Source organism: Perna viridis, chromosome 1 (assembly GCF_037379345.1).
Source record: "Perna viridis isolate PV_CMFRI_1.1 ecotype Kerala chromosome 1, ASM3737934v1, whole genome shotgun sequence".
Classification (NCBI taxonomy): domain Eukaryota; kingdom Metazoa; phylum Mollusca; class Bivalvia; order Mytilida; family Mytilidae; genus Perna; species Perna viridis.
The window spans coordinates 65,703,076-65,723,274 of NC_142445.1; the positions used below are offsets into that span (position 1 = coordinate 65,703,076).

Consider the following 20,199-nt stretch of genomic DNA (forward strand, 5'->3'; position numbering starts at 1 on the left):
AATAAGAAAATGCTCTGCAAACTTCGCTGATTTGAAGTATCATTCCTATATTGTTTTTATATCAACTCAATGCAATTTCTTGTTTGTTTGTTTTTTGGGGTTTAATGTCCAAGCAGAATGCAATTTCTAAAATAGTAAATGCCATCCATTAACTAGAGGTTCTTTTATTTACAGCATCAGTTGGCAAATCAGCAGGAAATAGTAAAATGGTAAGTGCCAGTGTAATGGAAGCAGACAATATGTTCCAAGGATTTTCTTATGTACCCCCAGCAGAGGATGCATTCAGCTAGTACACAACTACCAACCTTTAAAAGCATGGTTGTGATATTTCTGAAAATCCTGTCCAAAAATTTTCCGATTGTGACTTTTTTATAACTTGTTATTTATACTGAAATTTTTGTTGTTTTGTTATTGTGATAATTATTTTGAAAAAAAAGCCAATTGACATTTTTGTTGAAAATTGTTGGACTTAGAACTGCCGAGGAACTTCCTGAATTTTAGACAAATAAGTGGTGATTTCACGGAGAATTGTATATGTGCCTTGACTTTAATGAAATGGAGTGTTTGTTGAAGTAGCTATAGCCACATAGTGACTTGATGGTGAAAAAAACTTAAGTCAGTCTCCAGTTGTATTGGAAGGTTTTGTTTAAGTCATGTGACTTAGCCCACCAATGGCTATTTGTTATGGATGTTTGGATTTTATAGGGTGCTATATATTTTTTATTTGTAAATATTGTTTATTGTTGTAGAGAACAGTATACACCTATTTGTATAAGGTGGTCAGTTATTTGCCATAGTTTACCAAACTTTTAAATAATTGTTTTAAGTTTTGAAATACATATGTTGTTTTTATTTTAATTTGAATGACAGTTTGATGTTTTATCTATCAATGTACATAAAATGAAATATTGTGTTATTTGAGAACACTGTACTAAGAAAAAAAGGTTTTAAATAAAACCTGGTTGTGTTTGTACTTACCAAGTAATAATATATCACAATGTTAGAACAAAATTACTATGGCAATAATTCATTAACTGTGATATTTTACAGTCAAAGAAGACTAGGATTTTTAAGTCTTTAGTCTTACTTAGTGCATTCATACTTGTAAAAATGCATTTACTCTGAGCTTTCACTGATTTATTGAGACACAGATTGGATCAGGGAAAATGGAAGATTGAAGTGTGACTTTAACAGTTACCTCAAAACTGTGTTGTTCATTTTGCCACTTTGAGCATGATAAATCAAGCTTGATACATATGATTATGTCAAAAGCACAGTGTATTGTGACAAATACTGGATCATTTGCTTTACATGTATTTTTACAAACATTTTTGTTGAATTTGTTTTAGAGGACCAAAAGTCTACATTATGCCATACTTACAATACCTCATAGTTATCATTCAATGACACCTCTCTTCAGATCAAGGGAGTAAAGATGTCAAGTTAAGGAAGATAATCTTCCAAGGGAGATAAATCCCTTCAGGGTTAGGGATGTAGCTGAGATTAAAGCCATTAATCATGTCATTGCAACACCCGGTCAATCACTTCTACAAATTAAACTTCATTGTCATTATTTAGTTCCATGTTTTGTAAATTTTTTTCTTCATATTTAGAAAATTACGTCATTTCATATTTCATTATTTCTTAGTTTGCAGCTCAGTTTTCCATTCTGTACATATTTTTGTCCATTTAGCTCTCTGTGGAAAAGATTTTTTCCATGGAATGATTCTAAACTTTGATAAAAATTGTTTATGTTGCTGAACTTTTACTTGGTACCAACATATATTTTTTTAAGACAGCAAATTTTCAAAAATCATTTTAAATTTTATTGATAAGGACAGACAATCAGAAAACACAAGGAATAAGAGTGCAATAAATAATGCATTTTCTGCCAGATTTTTACTAGTCAATAAAAGACATATTTAAACATTTTTGATACTGACAATTCAGAAATTACTGCATGTAGTGTTTTCTTTTTATAATAAACTGCCATTTTTTTTATTTGTATGTTTTCTAGAAAAATTATATTCAAGTTTTGTTACAATTTTCTTATGGCAAGTATATTTGCTGTGGTTGCAGTTCAATCACATTTTTTTTGCAGTAATAAAAGCATCACAATACTTTCTGAATTAGCAGTACCTTAATTGTTTGATAAGTTTTTTTAAATATTTTATATTGCTTTTTGTGAGAATCAAAATATCTGCCTTATCTTATAATTCCATTTATACATGACATCAAATTGAACAATAGGAAAAACACAGATCCTTGAATTTTTTTTTTTTCAAATCTTAAAATATTTTTAAGTGTCTTTTTTGTTTTTTGGTTTTTTTTTTGTTGTCGTTGGGTTTTTTTTGTTGTTTTTATTTCGGGGGTGGGGGGGTCCTTTCTTTATAAATTTTTCACTTGCATTTTATTAGAACAGTTTACAAAAAATAATCAGAAATACTTTTGAGCTATTAAATTTGCAGAAGAGGATGGGATTGACAAAATGTAGTACAATGCAACCTGTCTAAATGGAATCTCCGTTGTATGGTCTGTTCACTTTAGACATGTGTTTGATTTATACATGGACTTTAAAAAGTGTCTGGTTTAGACAGGTTTTAGTGTATTCAGGGTCCTGTTTAGACCGGTTTCACTGTATTTAAAAAGGGATTAAACATTATTTTTCTGAGTGTTTATTTTTCAATGATATTATATCTCTTTAAGTTCCAGAACAAATTCATAATACTAGAATGAGCTAGTCTTAGAGACATTTTATTTTCATATACTCATTATGCATGTAAGTATAACATATCAAAGATATATTATAATCATTATTATATACATTCCAAATTTAATTCATATTTGGAACTCAAAATTTTATTGAAATGTTTGTACTTAAAATGTCTTTTTTGTTTTATGCTCAATGTTTTATATGTTGGTAGAAGTTGTGATACCAACATGAACTACTATGCAACAGGTTGCATACAACAAATAAAATCAATAAAATCGAAAAAAAAATTTGAAAATTGTCTTGTCTTTATACACCACATTTAATGACATGTTGAAGTTAACATGCCCATTATAACCAATGTATGTTACCTGTAGATACAACTTAAGGAATATTTTCATATGAATGGTTTGAGTTTCTGGTTGATATGGAGTTCCTACATAATGGTTTTATGATATGTTTGACATACATTTACTTCCTGTTCATCCAAGTGAAAAGTTTAGCTAATTACATTAATAACTGAGGGAAATTTTTTCATTATGTTTTTGCCATTTGACCTATATTTTATTGTCAAAGCACATACTGTGTTTTTTTTTCATCTGGAAGGTGGCTTCAAAGTCAACCACTTTGAGAAATGATTTAAAACTTGAGATCTGACTGAACAAGACAAATTTAAGGAAACAATGCAACAACAAATAATTTATTGCTACAAACTTTCATGCAGAAAAATAAACAAAAACTCAGAATAAACTTTATACAATGTACTAGAGAAAGTGCATGAAATCAAAATATAGCTTTAAGTAACACTAGGTAATAGATAAAGACAAATTCCAATGTAAAAATTTAAAAAGACATAAATGTTAACACTCAGTATTAGTAGTTCTTTGTTAGTAACATCTTTTATAGGTAGTACTTTGTAAGCATTTCACTTGCATTTTATTTCCTTTCTAGGGGATACGCAAAGCCTTATTAAAGATTTGTTCTTTTTAAAATGATGCAATCACTGAAAGAAGCCAGATAAAAAGGAAGTTACCACATCAATAATTCAAATCCAAATTAATTAAAAAAAAAAACAAACATCTAGCTATGTGTGACATATCTTACATGTTCGCAATGCATACTATAGGTACGAGTTTCAAAAAAAAAACTTGGCATATAAACGCTGTTCATTGACCATTGTACACATTGTACACATTGTAGAATCTGTAGTACACAGCTTAATTTATCTTAATTTGCTTATCCCACTGAAACATCATTTGCATCTGTCATTAGTTTTGTAGCGGTTGTACGGATGGTCATACGACTCAAAAAGAAGTGAATATCTGAATTATCAATGAGCTTAGTGATTAATATCTCTGCACCAAATGGCACATTTTAAAATAAAAAGGTTAATATAAATCTTACAATTATAATTTAGTATCCCAGCCGTTCCTTTTATTAATTAAAACATTTTGTATACGTCAAATTGATCTCCCAGATCAGGGACTATGCCTTAATCAATGAATGTGGTTTGTATGTCTATTCATTCCATCTGTCACGTTTACCGGGGAAAATAACAATCTATCTCCATAAAAATCACACCTCGAGGTAAGATTTCATCTCTGTGTTTATATCTATATAGAATGGTTCTTAAGACAGATGACGTGAAATAAGTTTTCCGTTCGCTGACATAACTTCTATCTCGAATGCGAAATACCACGGGCCCCAATAAGCAATCGACGTCTGATGTAAAAATTCTATACCACAGCAACATCAACCTCTATGTATTCGGATGATGATAATGGTGGTGGTGATTGTGATGATTGATGATAATGGGAGTGGTGATGGTGATGATTGATGATAATGGGAGTGGTGATGGTGATGATTGATGATAATGGGAGTGGTGACGGTGATGCATTTCATATGATGTAAAATATTTGACTAAATTATACCCACATATCTGCTTATATTTTTACTGTAAAAAAAACGTTAAGTTTTGCAGAAAAATGGAAAGATGGAGAAACCGAGTTGCCTTAGTAACCGGAGCTTCCATGGGTATTGGTGAGGTGACCTGTAAGAACCTTGCAAGTCTTGGCATGAAGGTTGTTGGTTGCGCAAGAACTGAAGATAAATTGGAGGTAACTAAGGGTCGAGAAAGGTTTTATTTTTTGTTTAGTTGTTTCCTTATCATACAAAGCCTCGGATATTCCGATTATGGCGCGATAACATGCATATGCTATTTAATCACCACCAGTATATTCACGCCGCAATAGACGAGGGTGGGGCGGTATAGCGCATTAGATTACACCCATCATTTCGTTTGAAATGCCTGTACCAAGTCAGGACTATTGTGTTACCATCTGCCCCTGTCGTGTTATATCTATTTTGCCAGTTTGTTATGGACTTAACTTGATTATGGATCGGATTAGTGATCGGTAGTTTTGTTGTTATCTTCATATAGTTGTAATGATGCCGCATTTGTTATGACCATCGTACTGAAATAGTTCTAGGTATTTCAGTAGATTGTCGTCTTACAAGATATTTTTTCATGATTCTTAGAAATTGAAAGAACAAATATTTGCTAGTGGAGGTCAATTTATGCCAATGGTGTGCGACTTACGAAAAGAAGAGGCTATCGCAAATATGTTCACAGAAATAAAAAACAACTGGGGTGGCGTTGATGTCTGTATCAACAATGCTGGGATGTCAAAGGATTCTCCTCCCATCATCGACGGAAATTCAGTGGACTGGGAAAACATGTGGAGGGTAAAATGTCATGGTGATATAAATATATACAACAATTAAGTACTATTTTAAAAAAAAATAAAAAGATAACCGAAGCAGTAAAATTTGTTCTTTTTACATGAAATTTTCAACATTTCATTCAGGAATAACACATGGCAGCAATTTCTATTTTCGATAGTTTTTTGTTTTTAACGCCACTAAGTTATCAGTATTTGGTCAATCGGAAAACAGAATTGCGATCAGGGGACTTGCGTTTCCATGGAAGAGCGTCTTTAAGGTCAAATGGTAAAAAAAGCGAAACTATACCGACTGCGTTGGAAAAACATAACGTTCAAGAGAGGAGTGATAAAACAAAGTTTCAGTCGAGTGAACATCGCTAAAATAACAGACAACCTTTATAAGAGCACCTAGATCGTCTTCTGAAACTTGAACAAGAAGTTTGGTCGAGGTACTAAGTACACGTGTTGCGACCGGTTTAACTACATATACTCAAATGTAGTTGATCATTAGAAATAAAATGCATGGAAGGAGAACATGTGCATATATACATCACTTCGTTTTCATTTCAGGTAAACGTAATGGCCCTGTGTCTTTGCACAAGGGAATCAGTTAAACTCATGAGGGAAAATGGAGTTGATGATGGCCACATTATTAATGTCAATAGGTCTGTACTCCAAAATGAAACAAAAACAACAAAAAATAACATAATCAAAACGTCGACAAAAACTATTTAAAAGTTTATATATGCATATGACATGATATTCTTCAAACTAATTTTATGAATTGGTAAACAGTTTCGAATCTTTTTTTTGCGGGCAACTGAACGTCTGTTCATCTTCATTTACAAAAATGTATTTTTTTTTGTTTATCGTAAATGTATTATTAAAATTTAACTGTCGTCACATAGTTTGTGTATTGAAACTGGAAGGTATCGCGGAATAGATAGAAACAATATTGTTATATGTGTGATTTAAATGTAATAGAGGAAGAATTTCATTTCATTTTGCAATGATCACGTTATAAAGAGTTACGTAGAACATATATAAAAAGGTTTTATTGGTCTAGGCCATCTGCATTCAAACTTGTTCAGTTACTTTCTGTCGAGAACAAAAAAGATCTTTATATAAGGCATTCTATTTTAGAAATGTATTGTAATTCAATAATTTCAGACGTGTCATGATTTACAATGTCAAATCTGATCTTACTGCTGTATAACTGCATTATTGTTTGTACTGTTTATGCCGATGAACTGTATTAGTTTAAGGTAATAAAGAATTGAAAAAAAAATCTCAAAAAAAATCTCTTTTTTTTAATGAAGTAAGACAATGTGTAAAAGTTAAATATTTGATTACATAACGAAACGTATAGGTTAATATTCCTTTCTGTTTTATACGTTAGTTTATCAGGCCATCGTTGTGGAAAAGCTCACTTTTATTCAGCAACCAAATATGCAGTAACGTCATTGACTGAAGGCATCCGCTGGGAACTTAGAGCAATTAATAGTCATATTAGAATAACGGTGAGTAGAGAGGTACATTTAAATGGGCTAACTCCTTCACGGAGCGACAGTCTATTAGCGAATCAGCATTTTGCATGGACTTGCTTAATAAATCCCAACAGAAGACAGCAAACTGTTTTAATCCACTGAAAGTTTACGTCCTTTTAATCCCAATAACGATTAGCTGAAAGATTTTTTTTAGTCTCTGATTTTAAATAAAATCTATACCATTTACAGAGTATTAGCCCAGGTTTGGTGAAGACTAACTTTGCTTACACAGCGAAGGGAGAGGAAGCCGGTAGAGAAAGCTACAATGCCAGGCCATCTTTACAAGCTGATGATATAGCAAAAACAATAGAAACCGTATTGTCTTATCCTCCCCATGTCCAGGTATGTTATTGTAGTATTTACACTAGCTCATTTTGTCCATGGATGCAATTTTTACTGATGTCCAGGATATTTTTGCAGTTAGCCCCAAAATAACCCAAAATGTTATTGGAATCTCTTCTCTATCAATGCCCAGGTACCCATCTAGTGTAATTCCAGTCTTTACCGTCCTCATAAACAGTATTTCATTGAAATGCCCAAGCAAGTTACTGCAGTGCACCCTACCAATGTTTGGATTAACCATTGTAACCAGCCTTATTAAAATTTTTAGTTGGGAGGCAGAATATAAAACACATTTTACAATAAAAAAACATCAGGGACTGAGACAACGTACATTATCAACAATCCAGGAAAAGCTATATACAGAAGACCACCAGATTCGCAGAAGACCCAAGCGTGAATGCAAAAATTAGTCATGCCGACCTTAGTCTTTTTTTTACCGATTGCAGAAAAGCTCGACATAAACAAAATGTGCTGTTATATACATGTATAAACATTTAACAGCCATATACGTTCAAAGAACAAGTATATACTGAAAAAGAATAAAATCAGTATCATGTGATTACAAAAGATTAAGGCATATATGCAACTAGTATATTGTAGTTTTTTTTAACGGCAAACGGGAATTTTCTTACACCGATAAATAGTGTTCAACCAATCCGATTGAGAATTTAACATAACTACAAAAACATCAATGCACATGCCTACCACAATGAAATAACTATTAAGTCAAGTTTTATCATTGTTACAAAATGGTAAATTGTATGTTAATTTCTTCAGGTGAGTGAGATGATGATTCGACATACAGAGCAAGACGTGTAGAAGTACCTGTAGAGTGCTTAGAGATATGTATACAAAGGGACATAACTCAGATAACTATTGGGGACAATAACTGGTGTTCATAAGTGTCATTTATATTAAATTGCTATACATCATTTTGCAGTGGAAATAATAAATCAAATAAATTGATAAAACTTGTAGTAGCTATTGAGACCCAATGTCTACTGAAACAAATAATTAGAAACTGCTTTGATAATTTGACACAGGATTAAATTATTGATGGACGTTCCCGCCCTACTAGAACCCTTAACATTTGAACTAAGCTCCAGATTTCCCAAGTCTGGCCAAAGTTCTTCAAAAAGAAAGGTTGAATCTATTACTTGTATTGTTTCAGAAAGATAAGTACTGTAGTTTTTTACAGCATTGTTGAATTGACAGTCAGGAGTAAGTAGTTGACAGACTGACTGTTGGTTTTTATTGATAGCCAGGAGTAAGTAGTTGACAGACAGACTGTAAGTTTTTATTGACAGCCAGAAGTTAGTTGACAGACTGACGGTAGGTTTTTATTGACAGCCAGGAGTAAGTAGTTGACAGACTGACACTAGGTTTTTATTAACAGCCATAAGTTAGTTGACAGACTGACGGTAGGTTTTTATTGACAGCCAGAAGTAAGCAGTTGGCAGACCGACACTGTAGGTTTTTATTGACAGCCAGAAGTTAGCTGACAGACTAACAGTAGGTTTTTATTGACAGCCAGGAGTAAGTAGTTGACAGACTGACACTGTAGGTTTTTATTGACAGCCAGAAGTTAGTTGACAGACTGACGGTAGGTTTTTATTGACAGCCAGGAGTAAGTAGTTGACAGACTGACACTAGGTTTTTATTGACAGCCATAAGTTAGTTGACAGACTGACGGTAGGTTTTTATTGACAGCCAGAAGTAAGCAGTTGACAGACCGACACTGTAGGTTTTTATTGACAACCAGAAGTTAGCTGACAGACTAACGGTAGGTTTTTATTGACAGCCAGGAGTAAGTAGTTGACAGACTGACACTGTAGGTTTTTATTGACAGCCAAGAGTAAGTAGTTGACAGACTGACACTGTAGGTTTTTATTGACAGCCAGGAGTAAGCAGTTGACAGACTGACACTGTAGGTTTTTATTGACAGCCAAGAGTAAGTAGTTGACAGACTGACACTGTAGGTTTTTATTACTCCAAGCAGAACATACAATCACGTCTAACAAACATTAGATCAGTACTTCAACAAATACAATCTTAAAGCCAATAATCTCATTATTAATAAAATTCTCAATAAATCTATTTTCTACAAAATGCATAAATTCTATAAATCTCAACAAAATTAACTACAAAATAAATCAAAGGATCTTTAAAACAAAATCTTAGAGCACCTCTAAAACTTTTCTTGTAAATTACTAAATGATCTATTGAGTGTGTTTACATGTGTATATCAAGTCTGGGCATGCAACAGTGAACTTGGAATTGTTATTGGAATAAAATTTAGATTATAACAGATATGAATTAGTTGTTTAAGGCAGTGTGAAGGAATTATTATAGATCTTAAGAGCTTTTTTTATGCATAAACCCTAAAAAAACAAAGATACTTCAATATTTAGAGTCAGTAATTCTTCACAAATATCAAGTAGCATGTCAAAAAGCTTATTCATGCACTCCCAAAAATTAATCATAAAAAAAAAAATAAAACATTAAGCTTAGATATACCAGTACACATGTATTTCGTCATTTGTGTTTTTCTACAGTATTACGTGTGTTTCTTATACAATTTACAATTTTCTTATACAATTTGTATTTTTTATGTTCAGCAAAAGTATAACAAGAAATGATTAAATTCAACAGCAAAAAAATCAAATACTGGTATACATAATGAAGGGAAAATCATGAATACATGTACATATTGTAAATGTATCTTGCAATTTATTTATTGTTGTAAATAATGCACCATGCAGGAAAAGTAAGAGATACATTGTACACTTAAAGTATCCTTTAGAACTACGTGTACATACACCTTAACCATGATTCATGAAAAAAAGAAATTAATGGACAAAACCCTTTAAAACATGATTTGATACTGACAAAAGAATTGTTACCTTAAACCAAATGAAATAAGTTGTGATTAAACCCATCAAAAAGAAATATATTCACATTACATTACATGTACATGTATAAAAGTAATTCATATGTACCACACTAGCCAAAATGACAAAAATCCATTCAGACCCAGAATATTTGTTTATATGTAAATTCATTCAAATGTACAGGAATCAACAACTGTAGCATTTAGGTTACTGCAAATAAATAGAAAAAAATATGGCAAACTCCTCTCACATGTTTAAGTCTATTAAACTAAATTAATTACCACTAATATCACTAATTAGTGATATTATTAAAACTATGCAAAAATATTTCTGCTCCTTACCCCAGCCCCCACCCCCTCCCACTCTCAATTTTGAAAATTTAAATCTCCCATAAACTACAGTCAAATTGAAACTGTTCTTGAATTTGGTTCTAAAATGTATATTGATTTGCTCAAAAAAAAACTAAAATAACTAATGGGCTGAAACATGTGTAGAAAAGAAAAAAATGTGAAAAGCAGTGGATATTATAGATGGAAAATATGAAAACAGCAAAATATGGCACTAAAACATTTCTTTCAAACAATCCTTTTGATACTAATTCACATTTAAATATATTGATTTTAATTTATACAATAAACTTATATACATATACCAGTAAAGGCATTTTAATCAAAAACATGCAATACTACAGAGCTAAAACCATTAATTTTTATTTGCTACATGTAATTTGAGAGTGATAAAATGTGTAAAGCTCTCGGATTTGGTAAACAACCAATATTTGTGTGGACACATTAGTTAACTACATGTACTACAGAGAAAGGACAAAAGTTTACTCGTTAACTGACAAAACTATAGGTAACATTCTCAAGTGTTATAACATAGAGTTATACAATTTACTTGAACTGTAGTGTACCAGTATGTTATTTTTATATTAGTGGTCAATATTGATTCCTGCGGTTTATTTTAGATACATTATGTACATATATGATATGCATGATTTCAATAAAATGTTCCATGGAGAAGATACGGTTCCTCTAAAAACATATAAGACATTAACAGAAGCTTAAAACTTGGAAAAAAAAATAAAGAAAAAAACTACCAGTAAATGTAACAAATCTTAAAAAAATATAAAACTTGTGACAGCACCTTTGTTTTAAAATACTTTGTTTATTTCTCATTTTCAACAAGTTGTCCACAATGCACCAGCAAATTTAAGGACACATAAAAATAGCTCTAATTTTCAACAAAATAGGTTTTCTTAAAATGTTTCACTAAATTCTACACATATTAACAAAAAGGTACAGCAGCTTTAAAAAAATGATACATAGTATCTCACCATATTTTCATGTTTGTACAAAAAAGAGATATCGGATTAGAAAACTCCTTTCTCACTATTGGTCAACATCTGAAGTTTAAAAAAAATAAAATAAAGAATCTTTAAAATTCTTATCAATATTTTAGCATACATGAATAAACTGCTGTCCTCACAATATACACATATCATATACAAAATAACAACCATACCTTAATTCAACATGACATTCTTGTCTTTATGCTGAAATACATACACTAATGTACATGTAATAATGTTCAATTTTGTGGCTGATATGCATGTTGCTGAGGCTGTTGTTGTATATGTTGAGACACAGGAATCTGGATTCTCTTCTGCATATCTGTCTGATGAGTCATATTAATTGGAGCAGCATTGCCTGCGTACGATGAGGATTGAATCGGTACCATAGTAGGGGGTCCACCTTCTACTTGTATCACTCCACCCTGTGCAGTTGTTGGCAGGTTCTCAAGGAAGCGCAATGTCTCCATGTACCCAAGTAATGTTGAAAATGTTTGAGACTGTTGTCGAGTGTCATTGGCTTGCACAACTGTTGGACGATTATTTTGATCACGATTGACTTGATATTCAGCTGGAATTACCCCATTAGCTCTTATCATTTCAATGTTTCCATCTTGTTTTATAATTTGTTGTTGTGCAGGTTGTTGTTGTGGTGGTTGTTGCTGCTGAGGCTGAGCGATATACATAGTACCAGGCTGTTGGACTTGATGTTGTATAGCCCGATATTCTGTATTTTGAACATTAGGGTCCATAGCTTGAGGGTGACGTATAGCACTTGCATTTACATCAATGTATCTTTGATCTGCAATTTGCATTTGAGAACCAATAGTTGACACCTGCATTGTCTGCATTTGTGCAGGAATGTGCTGTTGATGTTGCATATTTTGAACATTGGTCATGTTGATTACAGACTGCGCATTATTTTCATATAACTGAATTGGAACTGCCAGTTCTCTCCCATCGGCAGTCTGCATAGTATGAAAGATGCTGTTAAATGATGGTTGTGATGTGACCAAAACAGATTGATCTTCTCTAGGTATATTGAGAGCTTGAAATACCGCAGCACTAACTTTATCATAGTCTTTCATCTTATCCTTTCTCTCACCCCTAGGTGCTCTTGGAGGTTTGTTAGCATTGTCACCACTATGAGACGACCTCAAGTGACGAGTAAGATGATCTTTCCTACCAAACCTCTGTGGACAATATTGGCATAAAAAGTCTTTTTTCTTTGTGTGAGTAATCATATGCCTGCGAACATCCTTTCGAGTATAGAATTTCTTCCCACATTCTTGACAACCATGTATTTTTTCTGTACAATTTTTTACTGACCGAGCACCACTATGTACTTTTAAATGATACAGTAGGTCCTCTCTAGTTTCACATTCTTTGTGACAAATTCCACATTCTGTTGACCTCCCAGCATCAGCATCATGAAAAGCCTTATGAGTCCTGTATGAAAAATTATATGAATATTCCTTACCGCATTCTTCGCAAACCCACCTCTTTTTATTTGGGTCATGGGTTATCATGTGATTTTTTAAATGATCTTTTCTGTTAAATGACTTGTCACAGTAAGGACACTTGTGATGGCGTGGACATGTATGAATCAAACGATGTCGCTCTAACTTGAACTTTGACATGAAGCCTTTACTACATTCAGGAACATCACAGATAAATGGTTTAACACCTGTATGTTCTGAGACATGAATAACAAATAAAGCTTCTTTTGTAAAAGTTTCTGTACAATGTGGGCACTGCATTGGTTCACGGCGTGACTGCCTTGGTCCCCGAGGAATTCTAGATTTTTTTCGTCCTCTTCTACGAGGTGGTGGTTCTGGATAGTCCTCATCAGCCCCTAATATTTCATCAAGCATTTCTATAGTTGCCTTATCATCATCTTCATCATCATCTAAAACATTTTCTATGTCCTCTTTTTCAGGAGGAAGTTCCTCTTCCACTGCTGGTGCTGCAGTAGCCTCTTCAACCTTTAGAGGGGGAGGAATATCAAGAGCAGGTCTCTTGTATTTTGGAGGTCTGCCTCGCCTCCTTGGACCTAAAGGCTGAGTTTGTGAAGGATCAACAACTTTTGCCTTTAACATTCTAGATTTTTCAAGTCTTGCTCTCCATGTTTTTGATGGCTTTATGTATTTTCTCGGTCTTCCTTTCCTAGGTCTACCTCGTAATCGTCTACTGTCTGGAGGTAGGCCAGGACAAAGATGAGCTTCCAGATCAGCAAAGGCACTAAACCCATCATAACAAACAGAACACACCCATTTGGCCGCAACACCTGAAAAAATAATAATTTTTTCGTACAGACTGAAACTTAACAGAAAATATGAAGCTAGTATAAAACACACATTTCATTATATACATCAGAGAAAATATTTCGTTTAAAACAATAAATGCCAAAAAGAGTTGTTTAATTAGAGTCCTTACAGGTAAGCCTTAAGTAAACAGGACTTAGAACTATTATATGGAATATAAGACAATGTACACCTCTTGAATATCCTAAATAATTTAATTAATGGAGTATCTTTAATTATTTATTTATAGCTCTGAGATTTTCCTACATTTTCTTGATGTGATAACATGTCCTTAGTGAGATCCTACACAAAACCTTCTTTATTTTTGTTCTAAATATTGGCTTTCTCTTCCATATATTATTTATCTTTCCAGTAAGGCTCAAATTTTCAGTTAATCTTTTTTTTCAAATTCTTTTACAGATTCAAATTTTAATGAGACATATTCAAATGCAAAGTGACAAATGCTCTTCTATAACTTTATATGTACATATCAGAACATTTTGCTAAAATTTTCTATTTTAAGACATTATTCAGATTTAGTGTTAATTCTTCAACAATGCTTACATTATATCAAAAATATGTTTTTTCACTGCTATACTAGTTGCTATTGTATTATTCTAGTAGCCAGAAGCTATTATATACCACTAGATTTTATCCCAAAAAGACTTGATATTTATGTGATAGAAATATTTTGAAAAACATTTGTTTGCAATTAAAATTACATCTCAAGTCACAAAATAAGTAAATGAAAATTGTAATACTTTTCCTTGATTATCATTACATTTCTTAAAAGATCTTGCAATCTGTTTACCCTTGAGCTTGATAATAAAATATATGGCTTTCATAAATGGTGTAAAATAGCAATATTATTATACTCTACATACCAGTTCCTTGAGCAGTGGCTGGTGCATCTCTTACAATTGGTTTTGGATCTGGTAATAATGGTTTACCCATCATCTCTGCATATTCAGCAGAATACCATACTTTGATTTCTGTATTAGACGGTATTGGCTGCAAAGACATAATGCATACACTATTATATTTATATTTGGACAGTATAGACACTCTTACATAAAAGGAAGCCAACTTCATTCTCTATTCCAGTAAAAGAAATTTCTCCAGTTTTTTTCTGTCACCAGAGACATTAGTCCACTTTTACTATTAACTTATATGTACCTGTAAAAATGTGGTATTTGACTAAAAGTTTTTTTCATGATTTACCTCATAGAACTAGTTTATTTTTGTGTAAAACTTCATACATGGGTTAGGCTTTCATGGATTACAACATGTGACATTCTTCCTTCCAGTTATAGGCCATATTGCAACCATTAAACTATGTTACATGAAATGTATGTGTACAAAGATAAGAATGTTGATGATAAGTGAAATATACAGTATGTAGCAGTCTTCCTTCATACATGTACATGTTATGATCAACATTTACCAACTGTAAAAAAACACCATCTTGTATATCTAACTGATTTGATCTAATTTTAACAGTTAACTGCTTAAAATAATGATTCATGGCTATGCATACAGAGAGACCTGTCCCACTTAACCTCTTTGGAACTACAGATTGTATTGACAGGTGATTGATCATTGATTGATCAACTCTTGTCCACATTGTGCAATACAGATACATAAACATGATTACTCATGCATTTAGTTAAGCAGTGTTCAATACTTTAAGGACCTCTTACACCCTATTCTTTTTAAATTGTATTTATGTCTGTATGTCTAAAACAACTGCATACTAACTAACCTTGATAGACAAAAAGAAAATGTGTTGATCTTGTTGATATACCACAACATTTTGTTCAGCAGTATTTCTAGCAGGTCTTACAAACATCATCCAGTTACATTTATCTTCATCAGTAACATCAATATTGTCTACATAACCATCATCTTTGAATACCTGTCAACATAATAATTTGACGAAATGAGACTGAACCAAAATCTAGCAAACAAATCAAGGTTTCTTTCTTTCCATCCAAAAGATGTCAATGATTTTTAAAGAAATTTTATAATGCAATACATTCAACTAGATATCTTTAAGTTTCTGTTTTTAAACTCTAGTAGTTTACATTTTAATAGCATTTACATTTAACAAGTATGTGTTGTTGGTGCAGTTTGTCTTTGATACTATAATACCAGTACCTTGATTTCATATGTAAAGTCTTCATCATCCTCAGTAGTCTCCCCTGATTTATCTTGTGAATTTGCCTCCTCTGTTGGTTTTTGTGTTGGTTGTTCAGCACCTGCTTGTAGTATTTGTTCTGGTTGACTAGAAGACTCAGCAGTGGATAATTGAGGCAGGGATCCATCCAGGCTAGGAGGCTCTAAGGACATACTATTAGGAGTGATTACAGGAGCTTCAGATGCAAGATGATTTTGTAGCTCCTGGGTAGCTACAGCAATTTGATGCTCAAGAAGTTGTGTGTCTGACATTTCTGCAGAATTGACATAACTATCAGGTGGCGCGATTCCTGCTTCAATAGAAGCCTGAAGTGTTAAGTCTGGATTAACCGATAACTGGTTTTGGTCAAACTGACTAACAGCAGAATGGGCATCACCAGCCATTGTTGTAACTATATCTAAAGCTTGCTGTGGTGTATAATCTGATGACAAATGCTGAAGGCTTGAAGCATCACCATAAGGTCCAGGATGTAATGTACTTTGCATATCCATTAGTTCATCATGAGTTGTTTTATCAAGAGACACAGCAGATGTCATAAAGGACTCAGCATTTTGAACACTTCCATCTTGTGAATAGTGATCAGAAACAAGCTGTGGATTCATTCCAGTAGAATCGTTAAAACTTTCAATATTCGGCATCATTAGTTGTTCTTTTGGGTTATGTTGCAATAATTCTGAACCAGTTAAGTGTTGTTGCGGTCCTAAACTAAGTTGTCTCTGTAGTTCTTCATGCTTATTATGTACTGCTTGGGGTACATTTTGCACAACAGGATTTCCATTACCAACAGCGGTTGTTTCTTTGGGAGATTCAGGTTTTTCAGCATTTTCAACAGGTGTCTTTTTCTTTGGTGAATATTTCCCTGTTGATTTGACTGGTGCATACAGTGGTCCAAATTGAGACCTGCATTGAATAATTCTTTTTGCAAATATCCCACATGCTGAAAAAAATAGAAAATTAAAATGTAGTTCATGTACACCAAAATATGAAGTTTTGAATATTTCCAAATAAACAACAGATTCTTTCAGTCACCATCAAATGTTTTATCTGGGCTATTAGTCAGATAAAAAAATGCTGAAGTAGTTTTGGGTATATACACACTGTATGTAACTTACACATATTTTACTACTTAATATCTAGGCTTTTAAACCATCTCATTATGGAAGGTATAATTTCACATTATTTACAATGAAGTGGGTTCCAGACTGAAAATGATCTCCACATACATTTTTACATGCACATATTGATGATTTTTCATCCAAGAGTGTTTGGCTCAGAAAAAAAGTGCAATGCACAACATCTTACAAGGTTTGCCATCATCTGTTTTAACCTGCTTAATAACCAGGCCTGCTGGACACGTCAGTCTTGCTCTCGATGGTATGGCATTATCAAACACCTGAGTAAAACCTCCATGTTTCTTGCAAATCCCAGGCACACTTTTGCCACAGTCATGGCACCCTGGCAACCAATAAATAAATAAATAAATAAATAATCCATTAGTTGTATTAAATGGTTCAATTAGGGAACAATAATCCAAAACATTCAGAAATTTCTTGGGTATTAACTATAGGGAGTATCCTTAGCATTTGTGAAAATATGAAATCTTACAGAATATTGCAGGAATACATATATAAAAAGTCAATGAAATTTTCATAAGTTTTTTCAGCTAAAATTATTTTAACATGCATACACTAATAAGACTGTTTGTTCAAAAGTACATGTAGTGAAGTAGAGAAATTGAGAGAAGAATTTATGAGACATTACCTTAAATTTACATTGTAGCAAGGCATGCAACAAAAGATACAAGCAGGGCCTAATATAAACAGCGATGACCAGGAGAAGTTTGAGTAAATTCTGTTTGAAAATTAACAATATTGACATTATTGTCTATGTAATCTATTATAAAAACTTCTCCCTCACAAAGACAAATGGGAGAAGTGAGCACAAATAAGGAGTTTTGTCTATTTCTCTCTCTAGATTAGGTGCTGTACAAGCAGGCACCATTCACATATTTCTGAACAGTTGTAAAATAGTGGGGAACCTTTATATTAAAGTGAGACAAAAGCAATCTGATTCATTGCATGGTTTACTAGATACCGATAACCAACACATCATTATGTTACAGACATTTCACACCTGCATTCAAAGTGATTAAGATAAAGGTCAAATTAGAGTCAGACAGAACGACCTAAATTCCTTAATTTTAGCCAGATAAATGAAATAAATTAACTTAGTATATTACAACAGTGATTGGGATTATGCATTAGAGCTTCAATGTACAATTCTTTAGCATTCTTCATATAAATTTTGTAGATATTAATGATCAATGATCTCTTGGACTCTACTGTGAAGATTTCCATGTCACTGCTAGGACTACAATCCTCTCATATTTCCTCATTCCCAATTTGTCCAGCTTTAATTAATGGCAAGCTTATTGGTGCTTGCTAAGAATAAATAGAAAACCCTACATTTATATGTTATTCAACCTAGTTTGTCACATATAAAAAGATACAAAATAATTGCTTTTCAAGAACAGAAAACTGCCCTCTATTTAGTAGTCTATTGACATTAATGGAAGTTAAAGATAAATATATATATATATATACAAAGCCAGGCCAAGGACTATAGTGTAGTGTACTGAGGAACTACATGTACTCTGAAATATTTAGCATTTAATTCTCAATTACACTTCTTGGCTATTATTGTGTTATATCATATACATTTGTATGTACACATTTTCAGTGAGGTAACTTACACAAATCATCTTGTTTGTGGGTTGACATGACTGTTGTGCCTCAATTGAGGCAAAGTCCCTGTAAAACATAAAAGTGTGTTACTATTTATTGTCTAAAATCACCAGCACAATTTACCAACTAAAGTTTTAATTTCAACTTGATAATCATGTCTTGTCTTAAATGTGCTTTTAATTGTGTATACATTATTGTGGGGGGGGGCATGTTGTGTCCAAACACCTTCAAATTGTGATACATGTGCCATCGTTCCTTTTACATCTACATGTAACTACACATGTGTACAAATGTGCATGACCCTTTCTCTTACTTCTAGAACTGTAAAGTCATAAACAAGAAATTTAAAAATCAATGGTGATACTGGTTGTAAAGAATCCCTCTCGTTAAACTGATTTACTGCACATGAAATGCACTTGACTTCATGGTTTTTGAAAGTAAGAAAATTTTAATTTGAGAGTGTACAGCCTACACATGCATATATTTAGTTTGTATATCTATATCTATGTTGTATGTACATGTATCTTCTATTGCTTTGAAATTAATGCTTCAATATGGTTAATTTAAGTCAACAATGTTTGTTGTACATTTGTATATGCATGTGTTTTATAAAATAGTTTCATTCCAATATGGAAAAAAGAGATTTCCTTCATTTTGTTCAAATGTACACACTATTGTAATACATGTATGGATTGATGATAACCCCCTAAAACCCTCTCAAAAATTATATAAATCTTAACATAGTTAATATAGTATTTGTTCGTTAAGAGTCGAGATGATTACACAATCATGGTACTGTCTTCATGACAGTTTCAAATGTGTTTTTAGTAAGTGTGGTCAAGCAGTTAATCCTCTTGGATATTTAATTAAACTTTCACTTGAAAATGTTTATTGTGATTAAGTTGTTCCCTTTAAATAATCATGATTATTAGGGGCCACTAACCCACACGTAGCATATTGATTAGGCAACGCAATACACAGTATGTTGACATGGAAGCTTTATTTGGTCAACAAGTCACTTTTCCCTCACGCGTTTTACTGCGACTTTGGATAAAATATATTGTCACGAAGTTCTTAAACAATAAAAGAATCAAATCGAACAACAATTTTTTTCGTACAAATTCAGAAACCTTGAATACACTCTCGCGGTAGACAGTCAGAGGAGGTTCGGGGAGGGGTCACCCATTCAGAGGCTTTTTCGGGTGGCACGTTGATTTCGTTTTGAAATAACAGCTTTCGTTTGATATTTTGTGCATTTCTTGGGTATCTTAGCGATAAAATAACACACTTCTTACCCGTTATAGTTCAAAAACGAGTGTTGAAATTAACTTTTGTAAACAAAGAAGATTGTGTCCCAAGTATGGCCATTGTCGCAATGCATTCTGGGAATG

General features: G+C 32.7%; 3 protein-coding genes across 11 annotated transcripts in view; 2 read left to right on the forward strand and 1 right to left on the reverse strand.

The window, feature by feature from the left end:
- LOC148629893 (serine/threonine-protein kinase Sgk1-like) overlaps positions 1-3,008 on the forward strand; it is a 61,220-nt gene extending 58,212 nt beyond the window's left edge. For all 5 annotated transcript variants that reach the window (XM_088559331.1, XM_088559313.1, XM_088559323.1 and 2 more), the window contains one exon: positions 175-3,008. In XM_088559331.1, coding sequence (XP_088415457.1) covers positions 175-290 — 116 coding nt within the window. In that variant the 3' untranslated portion in view covers positions 291-3,008. The remainder of the gene's footprint in view (positions 1-174) is intronic.
- A 1,175-nt stretch (positions 3,009-4,183) lies between these two features.
- Positions 4,184-8,299, forward strand: LOC148629894 (dehydrogenase/reductase SDR family member 11-like). 2 transcript variants are annotated; one of them, XM_088559434.1, is made up of 7 exons: positions 4,184-4,297; positions 4,684-4,827; positions 5,249-5,455; positions 6,004-6,098; positions 6,833-6,953; positions 7,170-7,322; positions 8,100-8,299. In XM_088559434.1, the coding sequence occupies exons 2-7, from the start codon at positions 4,696-4,698 to the stop codon at positions 8,139-8,141; spliced, it is 750 nt and encodes a 249-aa protein (XP_088415560.1). In that variant the 5' UTR covers positions 4,184-4,297; positions 4,684-4,695; the 3' UTR covers positions 8,142-8,299. The 2 variants fall into 2 exon arrangements, with proteins under 2 accessions (XP_088415560.1, XP_088415563.1); XM_088559437.1 differs by having other exon boundaries at positions 4,226-4,297; positions 4,692-4,827.
- A 991-nt stretch (positions 8,300-9,290) lies between these two features.
- Positions 9,291-20,193, reverse strand: LOC148629895 (uncharacterized). 4 transcript variants are annotated; one of them, XM_088559386.1, is made up of 7 exons: positions 20,104-20,193; positions 18,817-18,874; positions 17,367-17,519; positions 16,025-17,001; positions 15,630-15,782; positions 14,752-14,878; positions 9,291-13,851 (listed from the first exon to the last, which is right to left on the reverse strand). In XM_088559386.1, the coding sequence occupies exons 2-7, from the start codon at positions 18,842-18,844 to the stop codon at positions 11,804-11,806; spliced, it is 3,486 nt and encodes a 1,161-aa protein (XP_088415512.1). In that variant the 5' UTR covers positions 18,845-18,874; positions 20,104-20,193; the 3' UTR covers positions 9,291-11,803. The 4 variants fall into 4 exon arrangements, with proteins under 4 accessions (XP_088415512.1, XP_088415523.1, XP_088415532.1 ...); XM_088559397.1 differs by lacking the exon at positions 20,104-20,193 and adding an exon at positions 19,927-19,976; XM_088559406.1 differs by lacking the exon at positions 20,104-20,193 and adding an exon at positions 19,939-19,975.
- Between the last annotated feature and the right edge of the window lie 6 nt (positions 20,194-20,199).